The sequence below is a fragment of the Vigna unguiculata genome, chromosome 1 (assembly GCF_004118075.2).
Source record: "Vigna unguiculata cultivar IT97K-499-35 chromosome 1, ASM411807v1, whole genome shotgun sequence".
In the NCBI taxonomy this organism is placed as follows: Eukaryota; Viridiplantae; Streptophyta; class Magnoliopsida; order Fabales; family Fabaceae; genus Vigna; species Vigna unguiculata.
Genome location: NC_040279.1, coordinates 315,502 through 338,672, shown reverse-complemented (window position 1 = coordinate 338,672; position 23,171 = coordinate 315,502). Strand labels below are relative to the sequence as shown.

General features: G+C 33.5%; 2 protein-coding genes across 2 annotated transcripts; both read left to right on the top strand.

Moving 5' to 3' along the window:
• The first annotated feature begins 2,137 nt into the window (after positions 1-2,137).
• Positions 2,138-8,101, top strand: LOC114195859 (probable sucrose-phosphate synthase 4). Its single transcript, XM_028086281.1, is given in 20 exon segments — positions 2,138-2,824; positions 3,393-3,443; positions 3,445-3,476; positions 3,798-3,981; positions 3,983-4,010; positions 4,013-4,034; positions 4,186-4,249; positions 4,387-4,594; positions 4,674-4,721; positions 4,724-4,783; positions 4,786-5,144; positions 5,244-5,375; positions 5,493-5,624; positions 5,721-5,897; positions 5,988-6,041; positions 6,171-6,233; positions 6,438-6,546; positions 6,549-7,267; positions 7,451-7,578; positions 7,690-8,101. Coding segments are annotated over 20 exon segments (3,078 nt in total). The 5' UTR covers positions 2,138-2,593; the 3' UTR covers positions 7,967-8,101.
• Positions 8,102-9,470: 1,369 nt separating this feature from the next.
• On the top strand, positions 9,471-22,379 carry LOC114175907 (glycerophosphodiester phosphodiesterase GDPD4). The gene is made up of 9 exons (XM_028060756.1): positions 9,471-9,741; positions 9,854-9,940; positions 10,341-10,438; positions 11,239-11,299; positions 11,554-11,634; positions 11,829-11,921; positions 19,634-19,723; positions 21,854-21,981; positions 22,068-22,379. The coding sequence occupies exons 1-9, from the start codon at positions 9,601-9,603 to the stop codon at positions 22,234-22,236; spliced, it is 948 nt and encodes a 315-aa protein (XP_027916557.1). The 5' UTR covers positions 9,471-9,600; the 3' UTR covers positions 22,237-22,379.
• The last annotated feature ends 792 nt before the right edge of the window (positions 22,380-23,171 follow it).

The following is a 23,171-nucleotide window of genomic DNA, read 5'->3' as shown; positions in this document are numbered from 1 at the left end:
ATATTGATTATATATTTCTCATCTTTCGAAGAAAAAAAAAAGCTTAAAACGTTTTATAATAAAACATGTTAAATCAAATGACAAAATTAAATAAGCACAAGGAAGAAAAAAAAAACGTGAAATGTTTTATCGTGTAACTAGAGTTTAATTTTTAAGAAATAAAAACGGATTTTAATATTAATAAATAATATAAAATTTATAGTACGAATAAAAATATTAGTGATAAACATTAAGGATAATTTTAGTGCAAAGAGATTAATCCATAAATAATAAAAACTTAATATTTAGAAGTAAAAATGGCTACATGACATGTAATACAATAATGAGCAAGTTAACGACTAAATATTAGCCTTAATTAATCATAAAACTAGTCTTGAAATCTTAAGTCTGATTAGTTTAATTACAAATTTTCAAGATTTACAAAAGTGGTCCTAGAAAGCTTGTAAGATTTACAAATCAAACTTCTTATAGATATTAAAAAGAAGTTACAATAGTTTAAAATTGTTAAACCATTCTCCTTGATAAATTGTATATTTGACTGAGCCTTTAATAGAAAGTTAAAGACATATTTATATTCACAAAAATTTAGTCACTATATATGTTGCAAATAGGTCCTTCCCAAATTTCCAAATTAAGAACTTTATTCTTTATATATTGCTAATACTCCTTACTAGTTTTCTAAATTAAGAACTTTAGTCTTTATATATTGCTAGTAGATCCTTGCCAATTTCTTAATTAAGAATGTAGTCCTAATATGTTGCCGATAGGTCCTTACCAAATTTCTAAGTCAAGAACTTTAGTCTTTATATATTTTTACTAGGTCCTTAGCAATTTCTAAATTAAGAAGTTAGTCCTAATATGTTGTTAATAGGTTTTAACCAATTTTCTAAATTAAGAAAGAGTTGAGTGATTAGAAGTATGAGATGATAGATTTGAATATTCCTTGAAATATTCTTTTGGGTTTGTTTTTCCCTTTTCCCAATTCCTAGTGTTGAGCTCCATATTTCTTTAATTCATGCTTGCATACTTAATAATACCTATCTTCCATCTTTACTTTTTGATGTAACCTTCATTCATTTCATGTCCATTCACATGCATCTCTTTTCCACAACCTTTGTTTTTTTTTTTTTATTTATTTTGTTTTGTTTTTTTGTGTTTCCCATTCCTCTAGTGTATGTACCTACACTTCTTTCCTTTTTTCACTTTATCTCTTCTCGTTTTAATTCCATTCTTTTCCTTAGATTCTTATCAACTCACCCTTGTTTTGGATCTTCTTTGATGCCATCTTCAAAAGTTTAAGTTATAAAAAACAAAGTACCAAAATATATGATGCTTTGTTTTACATGGTCAATTGGTCGTGTAATGCCAAATCAAAGGTTTGGACCATCATTCATAAATGAGACAGGCCATGTCAATGCCTTGAAAAATGAAAATTCCATCATAATATGATAATTGTGTAAATATATGAAAAAGTTTCTATCTTGATTGTTTAAATTGATTTTAAAAAAATTATTTTTTTAGTCATTATGGTGATTCATGATTCACCAATAAATATTAGCCAACTTTATAGGAGTGATCATCTTGGTTAATACAAAATAAATAATTTTTGTACCATTTCATTTAGTAATGTTTTTATTTCCAAAATTTGGAGTTGATATATTGAACCTTAAAAAAGTTTTAAAAAACTGAACCATTCATGTAGAAAACATAAAGAAAAAGCAAGAAAACCAACCTTCACTTAACTAAGTTTTAGTTTGCAATAGTAGGATAACTTTTCTCCCCTTTGAACTAAATTTTGCTTTTGCATCTAATTCTTTTAAAGACAAAAATAGTTATATTTAGGTATGACAATAGAAAGAACTTAATTAATGAATTGCATGCAAGATATTATACTATACGTTATCTTCCTTTGAGTAGAATAAAAGCAGTAAGGTATAAATATATATCAGTTGTTGTTTAACAGATGTCTTGCAAAATATATGTTACAGAAACAACTTTAATTAGGTATGCCTACTTATATAAACTTTATCTTCTTTTGCTAAAGGAAATGTTAGATTTTTCTTTATCCCACTGAAAGTGCATGAACTTCATATACACTGCAAATACCTAGATGGTTCAAGTAGGCAACTGAATAAATTATGAAGGCAAATGGAGAATATAACAAAAGAATAAGGATATTTCATATTTTGGTTCAAACAATAGTTTTCATGCAAGGAATATGAGATAGGGAATCAAATCAAAGCCACCCATTTCTTATATTCTCACAAGCTTTCAAAAAATGTACATAATATTCCCAGTTATTAGTGGAATGTTTTATAAAAATAAAAATGACATGATGAAGAAAAACAAAAAAACCTTTATAAAGAGAGCTTATTTATGCAACTCAGCTTCAAACTGCAACCATTTTTCACAATATAATACCTTCTTCTACCTTTCTGTTTTATCTTCATAACAAAATTTCAGTTTGTTTTGTATGCATTTTCAGCAATGGTTTTGAGTCACAAATCATGTACAAGAACATGATACAATGATGTCACTGAATCTCAAGTGGGTTGCAAAGTGAAGAATAGGTTTACTTGCTTTTTGTTCAAACATGGCTGCTGTGAATGAATGGCTAAATGGTTATTTGGAGGCCATATTGGACGTGGGAAGCAGTGTGAGGAGGAAGAAGAAGAAGAATGATGATAAAGTGAAGATTGCAAAGTTTGAAGAAGATGATAAAGATGAGAGGGTAGAAAAGTTGTTTAATCCCACCACCAAGTACTTTGTTGAAGAAGTTGTCAATAGCTTTGATGAACATGAACTCTACAGGACCTGGGTTAAGGTTTGTCTAAATAAACTTCTCTCTCTCTGATTTAGTCACAGAAATTTTGATTAATATGCCACAAAACCAGTTTTCATTGATATTACTACATTCAATATATTGTATGTTTTGGTATTTAGGTTGATGACAAATTATAGCTGAATTGTCGTCTGGCACAAAATTTTTGATGTTTTATAGAAGAATATTTACATTGGATTGGACACTTTTACAGAAAGGGAGAAATGTAGCTTCTGAATATTTTTTTGTGGGGTGGGAGATAGCATCTAGAGGATGCTGTTAACCAATTGTTTCTATTGTTAATAATAAATCTGTTTATTTTTACAATAATTATTTTTTATTGATTTGTAATGTGAAATTATCTCTTTTTTACATATTAATCCCTTTAGTTTTTGAATAAAACAGGATTACAGAATTAGTTGCATGAGTTCATAAGTAAATTCAACCATATGCATGAACTGACAAAAAGAGAAAAGAGTTTTCAACTTGCAAGTATATTATAGCCTTCAAGATGCACTTTTGTGTAAGCCTAAGTGGAAGAATGAGTAATGGAGATTGATGCATTATGCAGGTAACATCTACAAGGAATAGCCGTGAACGTAGTAACAGGTTGGAAATATGTGCTGCGCATATGGCACCTCACTCGCAAAAGGAACAGGTATCCTAAATTTACTATCACTAATCATTACATGCTTCTCATTATCTCAATTCTGCTGGAATTCTAAGTCGACTAGAACTGAGTCTAGATAGTATATAAGTGGAGTGAAATCTTTACCTTATAGTTGGTTTGGTGAGCTGAGCTATACAAAAATCCACTTATTAAGATGATATCATTAGTATGATATAATTATGTTACTTTGAATATGGATAAACTATGTTACATTTAATTTAGCTTTTCATCACTTGAAAGTAGTTAAACCTCGAATTTAAACTTAATTATTCCTAGAACAAAGGTTTAGCTTTAACTTTAAGTGCTGCAGATTGCATGGGATGATGCTCAAAGGCTTGCAAGAAAGCGTCTTGATCGTGAAGAAGGGCGTAATGATGCTGCAAATGACCTTTCTGAGCTCTCAGAAGGTGAGAAAGAAAAAGGTGATGCCAATAATAATGGTTTGGAGCCGCATGTCAAGGAGGATATTTCCAGAATCTGTTCTGAAATGCCAACTTTGGTCGGAAGATGATAACTCTAGAACCTATATATTGTCCTTATCAGGTATTCAGAAATCATTGTTGCTATGTTACTGCAATAGCCATCAAATTTCTCATACATAATGGATTCTGATCACACAATAGTATAAAACTGTTTTACATTCTCATTGCATAACTTTTTGTATTCATGACAACAGTTTTATGTTGTCGTGTAGTATTCATGGTTTGGTACGAGGCGATAATATGGAACTTGGGAGAGATTCTGATACTGGTGGTCAGGTATTTCTTTACCTTAACAACCAAAATTTGTCCTATGGCTATAATATTTTGCTTTGTTAAGAACCAAACTTAACATGATAACTCTTGTCATGTGGCTACCACCTTGTCACCCTTATTTGTTTTTGCTCCAATTTCAGGTGAAATATGTTGTGGAGCTTGCTCGTGCTCTAGCCAACACAAAAGGAATTTACCGTGTTGATCTCTTGACTAGACAAATAGCTTCACCAGAAGTGGACTCCAGCTATGGAGAACCTATTGAGATGTTGTCTTGCCCCACAGATGGCAGTGACTGTGGAGGAGCATATATCATTCGTCTTCCTTGTGGACCTCGTGATAAGTAATTCCCACACTGATTTTTCCATTTGGGGTAAGGTCATAAAACGCAACTTGATCAGTAGAATGCATTGATTCATGCAGGTACATACAAAAGAATCCCTTTGGCCACACATACCTGAATTTGTGGATGGTGCTCTGATCACATTGTGAACATGGCAAGAGTTTTGGGGGAGCAAGTGAATGGTGGAAAGCCAACATGGCTTATGTTATCCATGGCCACTATGCTGATGCTGGGGACGTAGCAGCACACTTATCTGGTGCATTGAATGTGCCTATGGTGCTCACCGGTCACTCGTTAGGCCGGAACAAGTTTGAGCAGTTGCTGAAGCAAGGGAGGCTCTCTAGGGAGGCCATAAATGCAACCTACAAGATCATGAGGAGGATTGAGGCTGAGGAGTTCAGTGTGGATGCTGCTGAAATGGTTGTCACTAGCACAAGGCAAGAGATTGAAGAGCAATGGGGACTGTATGATGGGTATGATCTCAAGTTGGAGAGGAAGCTTAGGGTCAGGAGAAGACGTGGAGTGAGTTGCCTTGGAAGACACATGCCAAGGATGGTGGTACGTATGCACAATGTCTCTATTTGCTTCATGGTTTTGTCTTGTCAAACAATGTTCACAGATGCTGATGTGTGTCTTTCTGCTGAATCTTGTCATTAGGTCATTCCACCAGGCATGGACTTCAGCTATGTCACAACACAAGACACAGTGGAAGGTGAGGGGGATCTCAAGTCACTCATTGGATCTAACAGAGCTCAAAGCAAAATGAACTTGCCTCCAATTTGGTCTGAGGTCTTACAATCTTCCCTACGGTCACCATTTTTTCACCACAGCAATTCTTGCATAGCATTAGCACATTTCTTATAAGCACAACAAATGAAAAACTATGACTTTTGTTTTGCCATGCAGATAATGAGATTTTTCACAAATCCTCACAAACCAACAATACTAGCCTTGTCACGCCCTGACCCTAAGAAAAATGTCATGACTTTGCTCAAGGCCTTTGGGGAATGCCAGGCCCTAAGGAAACTAGCTAACTTGGTGAGTTTTCCATTTTTGTGTTTGAAAAATTAAATGTAGATTTGCCATATGATTATCAGCTTGTGATACAGTGACATCTTTCTACTTTCATGGCAGACCCTCATACTTGGCAACAGAGATGACATAGAAGAAATGTCTAACAGCAGCTCTACTGTTCTTACCATGGTGCTCAAGCTCATTGACAAATATGATTTGTATGGTCAAGTGGCTTACCCCAAGCATCACAAGCAATCTCAAGTTCCAGAGATATATCGTCTGGCTGCAAAGACAAAGGTGCATTCTTTGAAGTAAACTTGAAAACACCTTATTATGTATTGACTTTGATAGGATGTGAAATCAAGTCTTTGTTGTTATAACTTGAAGGGAGTTTTTATCAACCCTGCCCTGGTGGAACCATTTGGTCTCACACTAATAGAGGTAAATCACTAAACTAGATCTTCAGATGTTAATTTTCAGATAGCTTATAGGCAGTGACATTTAGCTTATGAAATATGATTTACACAATATGGAAAATTACATTGCTTCCTTGTTCTTCACACATTTCAGGCAGCAGCTTATGGTTTACCTGTTGTTGCAACAAAAAATGGAGGGCCAGTGGATATTCTGAAGGTATACTACAAATTATAAATCCATTTTCTCCTATTTTAGCTTCTCACTTACTACACCTTTTGTGTTCTCAGACAAGTGATCCATTTATTGTTCATACCATTTTCACAAGATGTAGAAAAGCATGCAATCTGCATTTTATTTATCTTCTCTTTAAAGTATTTGTCTTATTCAAGTTAGTTCATCATGTGTTACATATCATTTTAGGCACTCAACAATGGACTCTTGATTGATCCACATGACCAGAAAGCCATAGAAGAGGCACTCCTAAAGCTTGTTGCAGACAAAAATCTTTGGCTAGAATGCCGCAAAAACGGCCTAAAAACATCCATCGTTTTTCATGGCCTGAACACTGCCGCAACTACCTCTCCCATGTTGAACATGGCAGGAACCGCCGCTCCACCTCCCTCTTGGAAATTACACCAATTGCTGAAGAACCAACAAGTGACTCATTGAAAGATGTAGAAGACATTTCTTTTAGATTCTCCACCGAAGGAGACTCCAAGCTGAATGGAGAAACAGACCCTGCAGCAAGGCAGAAACAGATCATAGAAACAATCATGAGCAGGGTCTCTTCCACCGGCAATTCTAATAACAGTTACTTCCCTGGTAGGAGGCAGAGTCTTGTGGTGGTAGCTGCTGATTGTTATGATAATGATGGAAACTTGGCTAAGGCTTTTCAGACAATCATCTTGAATGTGATGAAAGTCGTGCGACCAGGTAGGATTGGTGTGGTGCTGCTCACTGGTTTAAGTTTACAAGAGACAATTGAAGCATTGAACAGCTGCCAAGTGAACATAGAGGAATTTGATGCTTTGGTTTGCAACAGTGGGAGTGAAATGTATTATCCATGGAAAGATTTAATGGCTGATGCTGATTATGAGGCCCATGTTGAGTATGCTTGGCCAGGTGAGAATATTAGCTCAACAATCCCCAGGCTTGCTAGAATTGATGATGAAGAGGAGAATGACATTGTAGAGTATGCAAGTGCTTGCAGTTCAAGGTGCTTATCCTATAGTTTGAAGCATGAAGCCAAGGTAAGATAACATGTTTCTTTTCTTGAAGTGTTGTAGCTTAAAATAGAGACAATTATGTTCGAGAGATAAGATAATTTCATAGTATATAAATAAATACAAACCTCAATATTATAAGTCGGTTGTATAGGTTTTACAGGGTTGAGTTAAGTTTAAAGTCCATTTCTTAACAAATTACTTTTGCAGACCCGGAAGATAGATGAGCTGCGGCAGAGGCTTCGAATGAGAGGCTTACGTTGTAACCTTGTCTACACTCATGCAGGAGTGAGATTGAATGTGATACCACTGTTTGCTTCAAGAAAGCAAGCATTAAGGTGAGGAGGAACATTGTTGATTCTTCCCAACACAACACATATATAAGAACTTCAAATGTTGATAAAACTACATGTGAAAGTGTCTGATGTTGTTGTTTTGTATGCATTTAGGTACCTGTCAGTTAAGTGGGGGATTGATCTATCGAAAGTGGTTGTATTTGTGGGAGAAAAAGGAGATACAGATTATGAAGAACTCATGGGTGGCATACAGAAAACAGTTGTTCTGAGAGGGGCTGCTGAATGTGGCAGTGAAAGGCTTCTTCGGAGTGAAGACAGTTACAAAAGAGAAGATGTGTTCTTCCAAGATAGCCCCAACATTGTTTATGCAGAGAAGAACTATGAGGACTGTGATATTTCAGCAGTTCTGGAGCATCTCAAAGTATCATGAATCATGATTTCTGTTTTGGTCACTGTTTCTTAATTTCACCATCCATAAACATTGAAATAACTACACAGTATACACAGTATACAATGTATACCTCAGCTTCAATAACACACAACAAATACATCTCCAATTTGGTTTTTCGTTCCACCATATTATTTTGTCAATTACTCATGCTTTACTTAAAAAAATTAGGATTAACTAGTCGGATGATATCCACTTTCATTTAAATATGTCAATTGAGTCTGAACTTTTGAAAAAATACCTTAATTAGGTTATTTTCAACAAAAAATTATTAACACTGTTAATAGTATTAATATTTAAAATGACTTACAAAATTAAGTATTGATATTTATATCAAAATTCAGTGGTCAAAATCGTGAATTAAGTTAACGACTTTAGTAATTTTTGTCTGGGACCTGAATAAGACACTCTTTCAAAAGTTAGGACTAGATTGACACATTTTTAAAAGTGGGTACCAAGTTGACACATCTGAACGAAAGTGAGTACCATCCGATTAATTAAACAAGGATTAAATATGTTTCTGGTCCATCAAGTTTTAGTGAATTTTGGAATCAGTCCCTCTTCGAAACTTTATATCAATTTAGTCATTCATTTTTAGAAATGTGTGGATTTAATCATTCTTACCAAATTTTGTTAAGTTTATTTGACATTTTAAATGCATTTTATGATAATATTTGAGTTAACGTTGAAGCGAAAGTGTGTCAAACAGTGTAGACAATTCAATTCAAATATTATCATGAAATGCGCTTGAAACGTCAGATAAACTTAACAAAATTTGAATTTGTTAGAAGGACTAAATTCACGTATTGTTAAAGATGAATGACTAAAATGGTCAAAAGTTTTAAAAAGGAACTAATTTCAAATTTCACTGAACCTTAATGGACCAAAAACATATTTAACCCATTAAACAAAAATGTACAAATAATTACTCATATATATATATATATATATATATATATATATATATATATATATATATATATATATATATAAATTAAAATTAAGATTAATTATGATATTAATCTCTAAATTTTCAAGCACAATTGAATTTCATCCCATATTTAATGAATGTATGATATACCCGATAATGTGGTAAATGATTAACTATTGAAAATGTCATACATAATTCATAAACTTTGGAATGAAATTGTGAGAAAGAATATGATAAAGACGAAATTCGATTTAGGATGTAAAAAAATAATTCTATCTTTAAAATTATGTGTGCAATTAATTAAAATAATGTTAATTATTTTAGAGAGATCAAAATTAAAGATTTTTTAGAAGTACCAAAATATGAAAAAATAGATTTAGGTTAACTTTTTATAAATTATAAAAAAATGTTAATTAAATGTTACCAAATGACACTATTTTTGTTGGAAAAATAAAATTTATAATTGAAAATGATAAAACCTATTTTTTATTTTTATTTTGACGATTTAATAGTGGTGCGTGAAGGCGTGCTTATAAAATGAACGATTCAAAAAATATTAAGTTTTGTTGACGTGATTTGGCATGAAAATTGGGTCACCAATTGTGCTATTGCTCTGCGTCGTCTCCTTCGCCGTAACTCCAGAAAGAAACGAGACGAAACGATCGGCGATTCGATAAAAGCGAGAATGATGATGCGAAGCGCAAGACCTAGAACGGGAAGAAGACTGTTTAAGCTTCCTTCGCGGAACCTCATCCTTCTCGCTCTCGCAATCTTCGCCATTCTTCCTCCAATTTTCTTCCATTTTCGCCTCCGACGCTTCCACCAGGTTCCATTCTCCTCTCACTCGCTCTATGATAATCTCAATTTATAATAAACTGCGCCGTTTTCGTTTTCGTTTTCGTATGTAATTAATCAATATAACTGTAACTGCGCCGCAGATTCAGCTCATGAAGTGTCGTTGGCTCAACAATCCTCCTCTCGTCTGCGCGCACGGTGGCGATTCTTCCAAGGCTCCTCCCAACACCGTAGCCTTCTCTCTCTTTTTCTTCGTTTTACGTTTTTTTTTTTCATTTTATGTCATAGTTGTAATTCCGGATTCTTTCTTCGCTCTATTTTCTTCGTGCAACCTTTTTCTTTTCTTTTCTTTTCATGTTATAGTTGATAATTTTGGATTCTTGGTTTAATCTTTTTTGCATTTCGTTTTATAATTGTTCATTTCGGATTCTTCGTTTAATCTTTTTTTTCTTTCTTTCTGTTTCATGTTATTGTTGCTGATTTCGGGATCTTCCTTTAACCTTTTTATTTTCTTTAATTTCTTGTTATAAATTCTAATTTCGGATTCTTTTGATTTTTGTGTTCTTCGTTTTTCGTTTTTCATTTCATGTTATGTCGTGGTTGCTGATTTCGGATTCTCTTTGCTGGCAGATGGCTTCGTATTTCCACGCTGTCCAGGCTCACGCGGATTGCATTGAGATCGACGTTTCTCGTTCTTCAGATGGAGTTTTGTTTGCCCTTCACGACAGGTACTTTTGCCTTCTTCTCAACGTCGTTTACTCTATTTCTGTACTACCATTGGTTGAAACCATTTTCTATCTCACTTCTGTTGCCTATTTGAAGTCAACAGATTTCATGAAAATGCTTGTCATGTATTTAAGGTTTTCTTGTGATCACTGGTTGCTGTACCTAGGCTCAGCTTGATAAAAACACATTTCTTAACTCAATTAGATGAAGTTCTACCTTACTTGAAAAAATTAGGCTAACAGAGAATTTTGTTCCTTTATCTGCATTTCGGTTAGGTTTCAGTTGCATCCCTTCAGAGACCAAAGTGAAACTTCTTGAAAACAACTTGTTAACTCAATTAAATGCAGTGGTATCTTAGTATTTGAAAGAATCAGGCAAAAATAGACTTTGTTCCCTTGCAATTAGGTATTAGTTTAGTCTCGCAAGTTGAAAAAGTTTTCCTTGTTAGATTAAATTAGTGTGTTCATTTTTTCCCGTATGGCTATCAATCTTGGCTAACGGGACATCTTCTCTCACAGTTTGCCACTTGTCACTAATCTGACCGGATTTGTGTGATAAATTAATGAAAAAACAGATTTGGTTTAACAGAACAATTTTAAGGGACCAAGGGGAAACTTTTAACTTAAAGGACCATACTGAAAGTTAAAATATAGCTAAACCCAGATTCTATTTTAGCAAAAAAAAATCAAGTTGTTCATTTTTTTGTATTAATTATTATTGTTTAAGGATTGAGTTAAAACTTTTTGTGTGAAGAGATAGGGTTATAACCACTTTGAGATTCATTCTCACACGATGCAGGCAGGGATTTGCAGCAGTTAACTGGAAATGATAGTATAAAAGTTGGTCACATGAACTCAAACGAGGTGAGACTGCAGCTTTCATTTTGTGCATCCTTTTCGTATAGCTGCTAGTGTATTGTTTTTGGGGTTTCTAGTTTTGTTTTCCTAGGTGGTCCTGCTATTTTATAAGCACCAAAGTTGACTGCATTTTTGGTGTTGGTACACGTACATACATTTTAAGAACATTTCCTTTATTCTTTTTCTCCCTTATTGAGAGTTCTTTAAGACTTCAGAAAGGAGTAACATTGACTAAGATTGTGTTCAGTTTATTTCTGTAGATAAGAGAGCTTAGTCTTTCTCAACAGTCTATCTCGAAGTTTACTGATGAAACTATACTTACAATCCAAGATGCTCTGATGGTATGTTCACTAGATTCAGATGCTGTTTCTTTTCTTCCCCTTAATTTATTGAATAAATTTAGATCTATCCCTTTCACCATGTTTGCTATACTTGCTTCATCTTTTATATTGTATTTTATTTATTCTATTGATGACAATTATCTCTTCAAATGTTCTTTCTGTGTTATATATTTTGACTTATACTTTTTTTCTAGTTAACTGTGAATTCAGTGCGACAGATAGTTCTAGACGTTAAGGTTGGACCCCCATTTTATGAGAAAGAGCTTGCCAAAGATGTTCTCTCTGCTGTAAGTATAATACTTCTGTGCCTTACATGTTCATCTACATGTGATTTTCAATTCCTTTTTCCTTTATGATTTGTTTGACTAAGGACAGGGACAAAGAGGAAAGAGGATGAAGGAATGAACTAGGAATGATAAAAGGAGGAGTTAGAGTAAAAAAGGATGAATGGAGAAAATCGATAATTATATAAAAAATATTTTATAATAGTTAGAAAAATGTAGTTTTTTAGTAGATGTAATCTTTTATATGTTATATTTTTTTAAAATTATTTTATAATATTAAAAACTACCGCAAAAAAGGAGATAATTTTTTCCCATTTCATTCAAAAGAAATTTTTTTGTATGGGTCTTTTGGAAATAACTTCCCTCCTAATTTTGTTTTCAAACAAATGGTGCAAATCTTGTGTTTCTATCCTATTTCTCTCCCTCCTATTTCCTTCCACATAAACAAACATAGGGTTATTGTCTGACACAATACTATGCAAAGGCTTTAGTTGCCCCCTTGAGTTGATAACCTTATGGAAGATGTATAAGCAGCATGATGAAAAATTTTCCTGGCTATTGTGCATATAATCTTTAATGTAGACTTGTTGGGCTTGTATTTATTTCACTTTTTCCAATGTTAAATTGTTAGATTATGAACTCAAACAGATTAATAACAAATAAGCAATTAAACCCTTTAATCAAAAAAGCAATTCCCAATACCCAAATAGCAATATGCAAAAGCGTACCTGTATTGACCATTGGAAACAATTGAACTTCCAATTGTAGAGCACCTCACTTGAATGTTCCCTCTTGATTTGCTTTAGTGGGGATGAAGAGAAAAGAACTGGAATATTACATACGTGCTTATTCTAAAAATCAATATTTTTAATTTGACCTCTCATCAAATTAGAATATTACATATGGTATCTACATAATTAATATTTCATGACATATATGCTCTTAGCCATAAATTTAATAAATTAGATCACTTTATTACTTTGGTTAAATAATATAATGGCGCTAACACATTTAATTATTTATTATATATAAGTAAAGAATATTTAAGTAAAATTCGTATATTCTTACCCTTTATATTTTTCTTAACCCATTATTAATATAGTTTGTTTTCTACAATCTTTTCAATATACAATTATGTGTAATCAATCAATAAATCTACCGTTGACATTTCTCTGCCATCACACTCAACGAAGTTTTAGCTTAAAATATTTAGATAAATATGCTATCATTTATTTGGATACATAGATATTCTAAATGTTTTAAGCTAAAACTTCGTTGAGTGTGATGGCAGAGAAATGTCAACGGTAGTTTTATTGATTGATTACACATAATTGTATATGGAAAAGATTGTAGAAAACAAACTACATTCTTAATGGGTTATGAAAAATATAAAGGGTAAGAATATACGAATTTTACTTAAATATTCTTTACTTATATATAATAAATAATTAAATGTGTTAGCGCCATTATATTATTTAACCAAAGTAATAAAGTGATCTAATTTATTAAATTTATGGCTAAGAGCATATATGTCATGAAATATTAATTATGTAGATACCATATGTAATATTCTAATTTGATGAGAGGTCAAATTAAAAATATTGATTTTTAAAAAAAAGTAATCGACAGAGGTTAGATAAAGCAGTTATGGTCTCATTTGTAAGCACATATGTTATATTCTTGTTTTGTTCCCTTCATCCCCATCAGAAGAACAAATCAAGAGGAACCTGTGCTCTAGAGTTGGAAGATCAGATTTCATTCAGTCTAGGTATGCTTTCGCATACTACTCTTTGGGGTATTGGGGATTATTCAATTAATTAAAGGTTTATTGCTCATTGATAGTTAATCTATATTGGATTCATAATCTAACATATATTTCTATTTGTTATAGACTTATTTCATATAATTATAATAATATCCTTGAGGGGGTCGAATATAGTTTTTCCGCCTGCTCTTAAGGGGGTATTACCATAAACTCGATACACCAACTTTAAAAAACTACATTGAACCCCCTTAAGGCTTTTATTCCTTGTGATCTAGAGATATCAAGAGGTTAAATTCTAGAAATAGCCTATCTGCTTCTAGAAACAGCCTGCTCTTACGGGGGTATTACCATAAACTCGATACACCAACTTTAAAAAACTACATCGAACCCCCTTAAGGCTTTTATTCCTTGTGATCTAGAGATATCAAGAGGTTAAATTCTAGAAATAGCCTATCTGCTTGTAGGGTAAGTGAACTGTTAAGAATAAAGAAAATAGGGTTTGAGATTAATCTAGGGTAATCTATTTATAATAAAGAGAGGTACATTTTAAAAAAGTAACTGAAAATAAATAGAGTAAATAGAAGATATTGTAATTAACAATATCTTTTAATAACATCAAATAATATTTAAACAATATCTAACACTCCCCCTCAAGTTAGTATGTGCCAAGCTTGTTACAAATATAATTAATTCTAGGTCCTCGTAAAGACTTAGTAAAAATATCTGCTAATTGATCACTTGAGTTAACAAACTCAGTCTTGATGTCTTCGGACATAATCTTTTCTCGAATGAAATGATAATCAATCTTAATGTGTTTGGTCCTCTCATGAAAGACATGATTATAGCTAATATGAAGAGCAACATGATTGTCACACGCAAGTTACATTTGAGTGACGTCTCCAAATTATAACTCTCTAAGCAATTGCTTGAGCCAAACAAGTTCGCTGAGGCCAAAGCTCTATATTCTGCACTAGATCTTTGCCACAACAATCTGGTTCTTACTTTTCCACGAGATCAAGTTACTACCAATGGAGACACAATACCCAAAAGTAGATTTTCTATCAGTAGGGGATCCTGCCCAATCAGCATCTGAATAGCAAACAACTTTTGTATGGTTATTAGAATCATATAACAGTCCTTTTTCAGGAGATCTTTTAATATACTTCAAGATACGAATGTTTACACTCCAATGATCTTCACATGGGGAATTAAGATATTGACTTACCAGACTGATTGCAAAGGAAATGTCAGGATGAATAATGGTAAAATAATTAAATTTTCCAACCAATCTTCTATACTGCTCAGGATCAGATATATACCCCCTCTGATTTGGTAGAAGTTTAATATTGGGATCCATGGGTGTATCAACAAACTTTGAACTCACCAACACAGTTTTCTCCAAAATATCCATGGCATACTTCCTCAGAGATATAACAATACCTTCATTAAATTGTACCACCTCAATACCCAAGAAATATCTGAGTTTGTCAAGATCTTTGGTTTGAAAATGGTGACAGAGATGTTGTTTCAGCTGAGAGATGTTGTGGTTGTCACTCCCTATTAGAACGATGTCATCAACATATACTATCATGTAAACACATCCAACACTCGAGTGTTGATAAAAGACAGAATGATATGCTTCACACCGAATCATACCAAATTGTTGTACAACATTGTCACTCCCTGTAAAAAACGATGTCATCAACATATACTATCAAGTAAACACATCTAGCCCTCGAGTGTTGATAAAAGATATAATGATCTGCTTCACACCAAGTCATACCAAATTGTTGAACAACATGCTAAACTTTCCAAACCCGGCCATAAGAGATTGTTTTAGGCCATATAGGGATTTACGAAGACGACATACCATCCCAGAAGACTCCCCTGAGCAACAAACCTAGGAGGTTGCTCCATATAATTTTTCTTGCAAATCACCATTGAGGAAAGCATTTTTAACATCTAGTTGATAAAGAGGCCATTGTTGAAGAGCAGCCATGGCGATAAATAAACGAACAGAAGCCATCTTTGCCACGGGGAAAAGGTATCTCCATAATCCAACCCAAAAATTTGAGTATAACCTTTGGCCACAAGACGAGCTTTGAGGCGATCAATAGTACCATCAGGTCCAACTTTGATAGCAAACACCCACCTGCAACCAACAACAGATTTCCCAGACAACGGGACCAGTTCCCAAGTTCCACTTGTTATGAAGAGCACTTAGTTCATCTGTCATGGCCTGACGCCAACCAGGATGGGCTAAAGCGTCACGGACAGTTTTTGGAATGGTCACAGAAGAAAGAGAAAAGACATGTATAAAAAGGTAATGACAATCGATGATAACTCAAAGCAATATAATGGGGAGAGGGATTACGGGTAGAACGCATACCTTTTCGGAGGGCAATGGGAAGGTCAGACTCAGGTGTCAGAGCCGGAGGAGACAGAGTAGTTGGCACTTGAGTGGAGTCACATGGTGGTGGTTGTGATCGATTACGCGACTATAAACCTGAAGAGGGGTGGAGAGCAGTGACTGTGGAGCAGGAACCGAGGTGAAGAAGACACAGTAAGAGGGTCACAAACAATAGGAACATTAAAGGTATTAGAAGAGTTGTCAGGATTGGATGGAGTCAGAGGTGAAGATTGACTCTTAAAATAAAGGGAGAACTCATTAAAGGTGACATCTGCAGACACAAAATAACGGTTAAGAAAAGGAGAAAAACATTTGTATCCTTTTGTGATCTTGTAAACCCTAAGAAAACACACTTATGTGATCTAGGAGAAAGCTTGTCAAGACCAGGACTAAATTATGAACAAAACATGTAGACCCGAAAACTCTTAGAGGTAAGGGATGAAGAGGTTCATGAGGGAATAAAATGGAAGGAGGTATGTTATTCTTTAAAACCGAAGAAGGCATACGATTAATGAGATAACAGGCAGTAAGAATGGCATCACCCCAAAAATGTTCAGGAACCTCGCCATGAATTAAAAGAGTGCGAGTGGTTTCAATGAGATGTCTATTTTTACGTTCAGAAGTTTGATGCAAAATATCGTGATAAGCCATAAATTGTTTGAAAGAATGAGAAAGATATTCACGGCCATTATCACTACGCAAAACTCTAATAGAAACACCGAACTGAGTTTTAATTTCATTAAAAAAAGATTGAAAGATATGAAATAATTCCGAACGATGTTTCATTAAAAATAACCAAGTGCATCTGGATAATAATCATCAATGAAAGTAACAAAGTATTGAAAACCTAAAGTAGACTTAACGCGGCTAGGACCCCAAATGTCAGAGTGAACCAAGGCAAAAGGGACGAAGCATCACGTGTGACACTACGAGGAAAGGAAGTACGACTATGCTTGCCTAATTGACACGACTCACACCAAACGAGACAACTTGGAGGACAAGCTGGCTATAACTTGGCAAGGCTTGGATGACCTAACTGAGCATGAAGAAGAGAGAGACTCCATAACTGCACCAACATGTGTAGAGGGACGAAGATGATAAAGACCATGAGACTCATCCTGTGCCAATCACCTGTTTCGAACTCTAGTCTTGTAAACACATAATTGTTGTAAAAGAAACAATACAATCAAGAGAACGAGTTAGACGACTGATGGACAACAGGTTAAAAGGAGAGCTAGGGACATAAAGAACATTATCAATGGTTAAAGGAAAAAGGATTAGGAGAGGATAAAGAAGAGAACAAAAATTTGTTACCAGAAATATGATCAGTGACTCATGAATCAAAAACCCAAGGACCAGGAGAAGAAGATCAGGTCAGCCAACAAAAATTGTACCTGTGTGTGTGACAGATGCAATGGAACGAGAAGATTGTTGATCCTTATACCATTTGAGAAATTTGTTGAACATAGCAGGTGTATAAGACGAAACAGAAGAAGAGGATTCCCAGTAGACGAAGGTGGGGAAAGATCGGTCTGAACAGTTGCAGCAGATTGAGGAGGACGACCATGTAACCCATAATCTGACGTCTGATGACCATGTGGCATAATTAGGGCTAGTTAACTTGTCCATGCATAAGTGCATGTTAACATAATGTAGATGGATGGCTTAGACACACCAGAAAAGATTTCAGAACTGGAAGTGGCAGCGGAAGACGTCATGGAGGAAGAGAGAAAAAACCTTAAAATACCAAAGAGGTCTGATTGGATCAACGAGACCAGATCCAGAAAGAGTAGAACGAGGCGATTCTGGCACAAATGATTGTTGCTGGAGACGGTGGACGACGCACTGCCACGAGAGATGGCAAAACAGGAGGAGGCGCGACTTTGATCAGCGTGTGAGGGGTGTCGCTACTCCGATGGCGACGATTCTGGTGGCGTTGAGGTCGCTTGGTCGGGGTGATCAGAACCGTGTGGGTGCCGGTTTGAACTGACACTTCGATGTTGAGAATAAAGAAACCTTATGCTCTAGATAAGATGTTGAGAATAAAGAAAATAGGATTTGAGATTAATCTCCCTTGTGTATAAACCACACATAGGATAATCTATTTATAATAGAGAGAGATACAATTGAAAGGAGTAACTGAAAATAAATAGAATAAATAGAAGATATTGTTTGATATTGTGATTAACAATATCTAACAATATCTTAATAATATCAAACAATATCTAACATGAACATTTCCCATCCCCATACTTGATGGAGTCATCTTTAGGAAAGGGATAATCTAACAACTTTTGAAAGTGTTTAATCCAAGAACACTAACAATCTCATGGAGATGATGAAGGGATGTTGTCGACAAAATTAGAATAGGCACAAGAACAAAGAGCAAGATTGAAAAGAGGAAAAGGGAAGAGATTATTAGAACACCCCACCTTTCTTGAAGCAAGGAAGAAAAGTGCAATCTTGATTTAGCACTTGATGAAGAAACTCTCTAAGATAAAAACTTAAGCTAAGAGTATCCAACTCTCAAGACACAAAATCTAACAAAAACATCTAATTTTATATTTCTCGTGTAGTTTGTACATGGAAGTGGCACTTTTGTTTATAGATCAATAGAAGTGTGCTCAAGAAACTAAACAAAACTAACCTAGGTGGTAAACACATTTGTTAGTGTTGTTCTGATAGTGTCAATAAAGGCAGCTCATGCAAAGTGTAGTAAATCAATGTTTTAGCTCTCCTTGTCAAAACCATTTGGATTTAGTTATATAGATCCCTAAGTGGATATGTTTAAAGATCCCTATGTAGATATGTTAAGAATGCTCCTAGCCAAGGCTTTATTTGTTAAGATAAGAAGAATACTCAAATTGTTGTGTTCTCTGATCTGACAGGATTGGCTCACCCAATAATAGATGTTCCACTTTGGGGTATTACGTTTTTGTTGTGTGTAATTTGATCTTTTGGAAAAATCAATAAACAAAATGTTGTCCCAAGATCAAATGTGGAAGTAGAATACAAGACAATGACTTTAGTCACTTATTAGCTCATATTGCTAAAGCAACTTTTAAAAGAGCTCAAATTTGAAGAAAATTCTCAACTACGCCTTATATGTGACAACCTTGCAGCATTACATATTGTCTCTAATCTTGTCTTTCTTGAAAGAACCAAATATATTGAGGTAAATCTCCATTACATAAGAGAGAAATTGGTATAGAGATATTTGTACTAGTGAACAACATATCTTTATTATATATCATATTTTCATGATTACAGATATAAAGATCATATTTTTATTTTTCGTAAAATTTATTTTTATTCTACTAACATATCTTTATTATTAGAGGAACGAAAACTCCTCTATTTGCTATATTGATTATGTTTTCTCAATATTATTAAATTCCCCATGCTCTCAAACAAACACATGGTTTCAACTCAATGTTTCTCTTTTTCTTTTTCCATTTAGTTCAATATACATCTTCCAAATATTTTCTGCTTTTGTGGGCCTGTAGTTTTCATCTGTAAATAGCAATATATCTGTTTCAGGTGGGGAAGACACAGTGCAGCAACTGCCTCATATGGGCTAAAAGTGACAATGTAGCAAGGGATGTAATTAAACTCTCATCAAATATTACTGTAAGAAGCAGTTTTTTTAGCTCTGTTTGCATGCCTTCTCATTTTTCTGATGTTACCATTTTGTATGAAAATATTCTGCTGTTTTTATGATAGTTTTTCATTAATATTTTTTTTTTCAAGATTTCAGTCTAAAATGGTAAGTGAACATAAGAACAAAAGATTGTAATTTTGGTTATATTAGCTTGTAGAGCCACTTAGCATTGAAATTATGGCCGTTGCAAGTAATTTAATATAAAGAGTGAATGATAATTAATGCTTAATAAAAGATAACGCTTCTGAGAGTTGGTGCAAAAGTGGTGCGTAAATAACAGAATTCTTTCTGCAGTGCATGGAAATACCTTGGGCTGTCAGATATCTATGCTGATTCATTGCATTTTAAGTCATTATTGGGGAACGAAGTCATCAGGGCCCTCGAAGCATTCTAATAAGTGATAGTTACATTGCAGCACTAAAGAATACGACTTGTGATTCTTTCAGAGAATGGAAAATTGGATTTTAGATAGGAAGCTACCATTCACTTCTTTTGAAATATAGAAATATTATTAGAGAATGGGGAAGATAAGAATATAGATTCTCATAACCGAGCCGTGTCTTTACTCGTGGCTAAAGGAGAAACTCATGCATGACTTCCATCAACTCCTTATAACAATGCACATTACAAAAGCTGTCTGCTTTAGTCATGTCTAGGGTTGGTAAAAAATATCAAACTGCACTAATTTGTGTGGAAGTTGAAATAAACTGAAAAAAGTAGTCTAAAGAACTAAACTGGATTCAAAAACAAATTGAATAAATTGATCTGAACTATTTCTGAATTTTATTAACTTTTGAACTAAACTGTTTTTAAAACCAGCTGGACTTTTCTTTTCTCTAAACTGGTGTGCATTTTAAAATATTACATTTTTATTATTCTTAAACCTCACTCTTATTGAATTGAATTATGCCCATACCAATTCATTACACCTGATAACATTTTAGATAAAAGTACTAATAATTGAAAGCTATGAATTTGTTACTAAATCCAAATTTTGCAGAAAAAATTTTCAATTCTGACATTTTTTTTTGTCTGTAAAACTCTTCTTGGGGTCACTGCACTTATATGTATGGTAGCATATTTAAACATGAACTCATAACTAAGACAATTTTTCATGAAGTTGAACTACATTTCTATTAGTCAATGACTTCAACTCAACTGTTTTAAATAAAAGAAAATTGTGTATCTTGTTTCATGTTTTTATATTGTTTATCCTGTTTCGTTATTTAATATTGTACCACTGAACACTGAAACTTTCATGTTACGTTTTTTTCAATTTTTGAACTGTCATGGAACAATTTAGTTCAACTGTGCACTGAACTACTATCTAACTGCCAACTTAACTGTTTAGTATTTAAAACTAAACTAACACAGTGATTAAGTTCAATTTTTATTAAAAACAGTTTGGTTTAAGTTTACTTTATTACAGATCTTAGAAGTTTAATTCAATCCAAATACTTTTGCGCACCCATAGTCATCTCAAAACCTGTATAAAATAGCATGAGAGGAGAAAGCTCAGAACTGTGTCTTTACCTGTCCAACTTTAACCAAAAGTACTAGTTTATTATTCTACAAATAACAGGCAGAGGCAGTGTTATCATGATTGTGCATATTGGTGGTATTCTTATTAAATATTTCAGTACAAATAAAGACTTAACCTTTAGTTAAAAAAATGGAGGTTATTCATTCTTGTTTGGAGACAAGGAAGTGAAAATAAGATTGACGTTAACAGACTGCTAGTCTTTGGGGTTTAGTTGAATAGTTTAGCTGTGCCTGATTAACTTTTTGTATAGAAGTATCTATTGATGACATGAAATTGTTGTCAGAATAAGATATTTTGTTCCATTTATTTTGACCTATTTTTAATCCACCACTTTGATCACCCTTCAATTATTTATTTTGATTTTTTTTAGTGATGTGATGTGATGATCTAAAAGTGATTGAAATGGTAAGTTAAAAGTGAATCAAAAAAAGTGGGTCAAAATATCATTATCTTTGTTGTCATGATTACGAAGCTGCTGCAAGCTGGAATTGTATTGTAGATGTGTTATGTTGGGTTGAACTTCCATTGAGTGTTGTGTCTGTCTGGGATGATGCAGGTTGGCTACATTGTAATGAGAGAATATTCAACCGGAAGTATGTCAACTTTGTTGAGAATGAAAGGTGCGGAGGTTGTTGGTGTGTATCATGGATTGATTGATGAAAAGATCGTGAGTGTTCTGCACAGGTATTTTATTTTTTTAAGCATTTGGCATTTGGCAACTTGCAGCAGGAACACATGTTTTTAGCATATTTTTGCGTTGTGGTGAACAGGAGGAACAAAAAGGTGTATGCTTGGACAGTTGATGATCCAGACTCCATGCGAAGGATGTTGTTGGAACATGTTGATGCTATTATTACGAGCGACCCAACTTCTCTTAAACGCGTAATGCAAGATATCAAGCTTCAATGTCTTGAAGAAGGTTTTTCATTACCACGATGAGATCTGTTTCTAGAATTTTAGACCTCCTTAATATCTTGTGATCGTTAAAATACTAATCCTTTCTGTAACATACATTCAAAAACAAACTCAACTATATCACTTTTTTCAAGTTAGTCACACGGTATTTTAGTTCTTGATTTTAAGATGAAATCGTTTATTGAGACTTTGCCTTTACTTTTATTACGGTTCTTTTAATAATTTTACGAAATAATTTTTTTTAGAATTAAGTCCAATATTTTTAAACACTATTTTATTTGTTTACTCATTTTAACTTGAAGTTATTCTTTTTAGTATTAAATTCAATTTTTTTAACGTATATAGTTGCTTTTTACACTAAATTGAGACGTGACTTATTTTTACGATTTTATGAAACTTAATTACATGAAACCTATTGCACAGAATAAAATGATTTTGGTAACACTAAAATAATCTCTTTTCTGGCATTTTTTTATATGAAAATATGAGGAATATAATGATCTATCTACAATGGATTTCCACAACTAATGTTTTAATTTTTAATGTTCTTTAATAAAATTTATCAATTAAAAAGGAATTTTTTACTCTTAAATATTAGAGTTTAAAAAAAACGTGGCACTTGGGTAATTTCTTATTTTATTTATGGTAAACAATACCACCAATTGTATAAATCAGCTGCTATGAAGTTATGTTTACTTAATCAATAGTCCTGAATACGAAATTGCATTAAACAATTTCAGGAAAAACCTTGTTCCTGGACTTGAACAAAGTTTTGTTCCTGAATAATTTATATGATCTTAAAAAATTATAAGGAAAGTCCGTTTAAAAACACTAGTTAACTTCTTTAGAAAAGTAGAAATGGAGCCCAAGTTTTACTTTCTTCCAATCATCATGCCTCAAGAGATTTCTACCCAATATTTTATAATCTAACACTTCACATCCTAAACCTAAACCTTGTT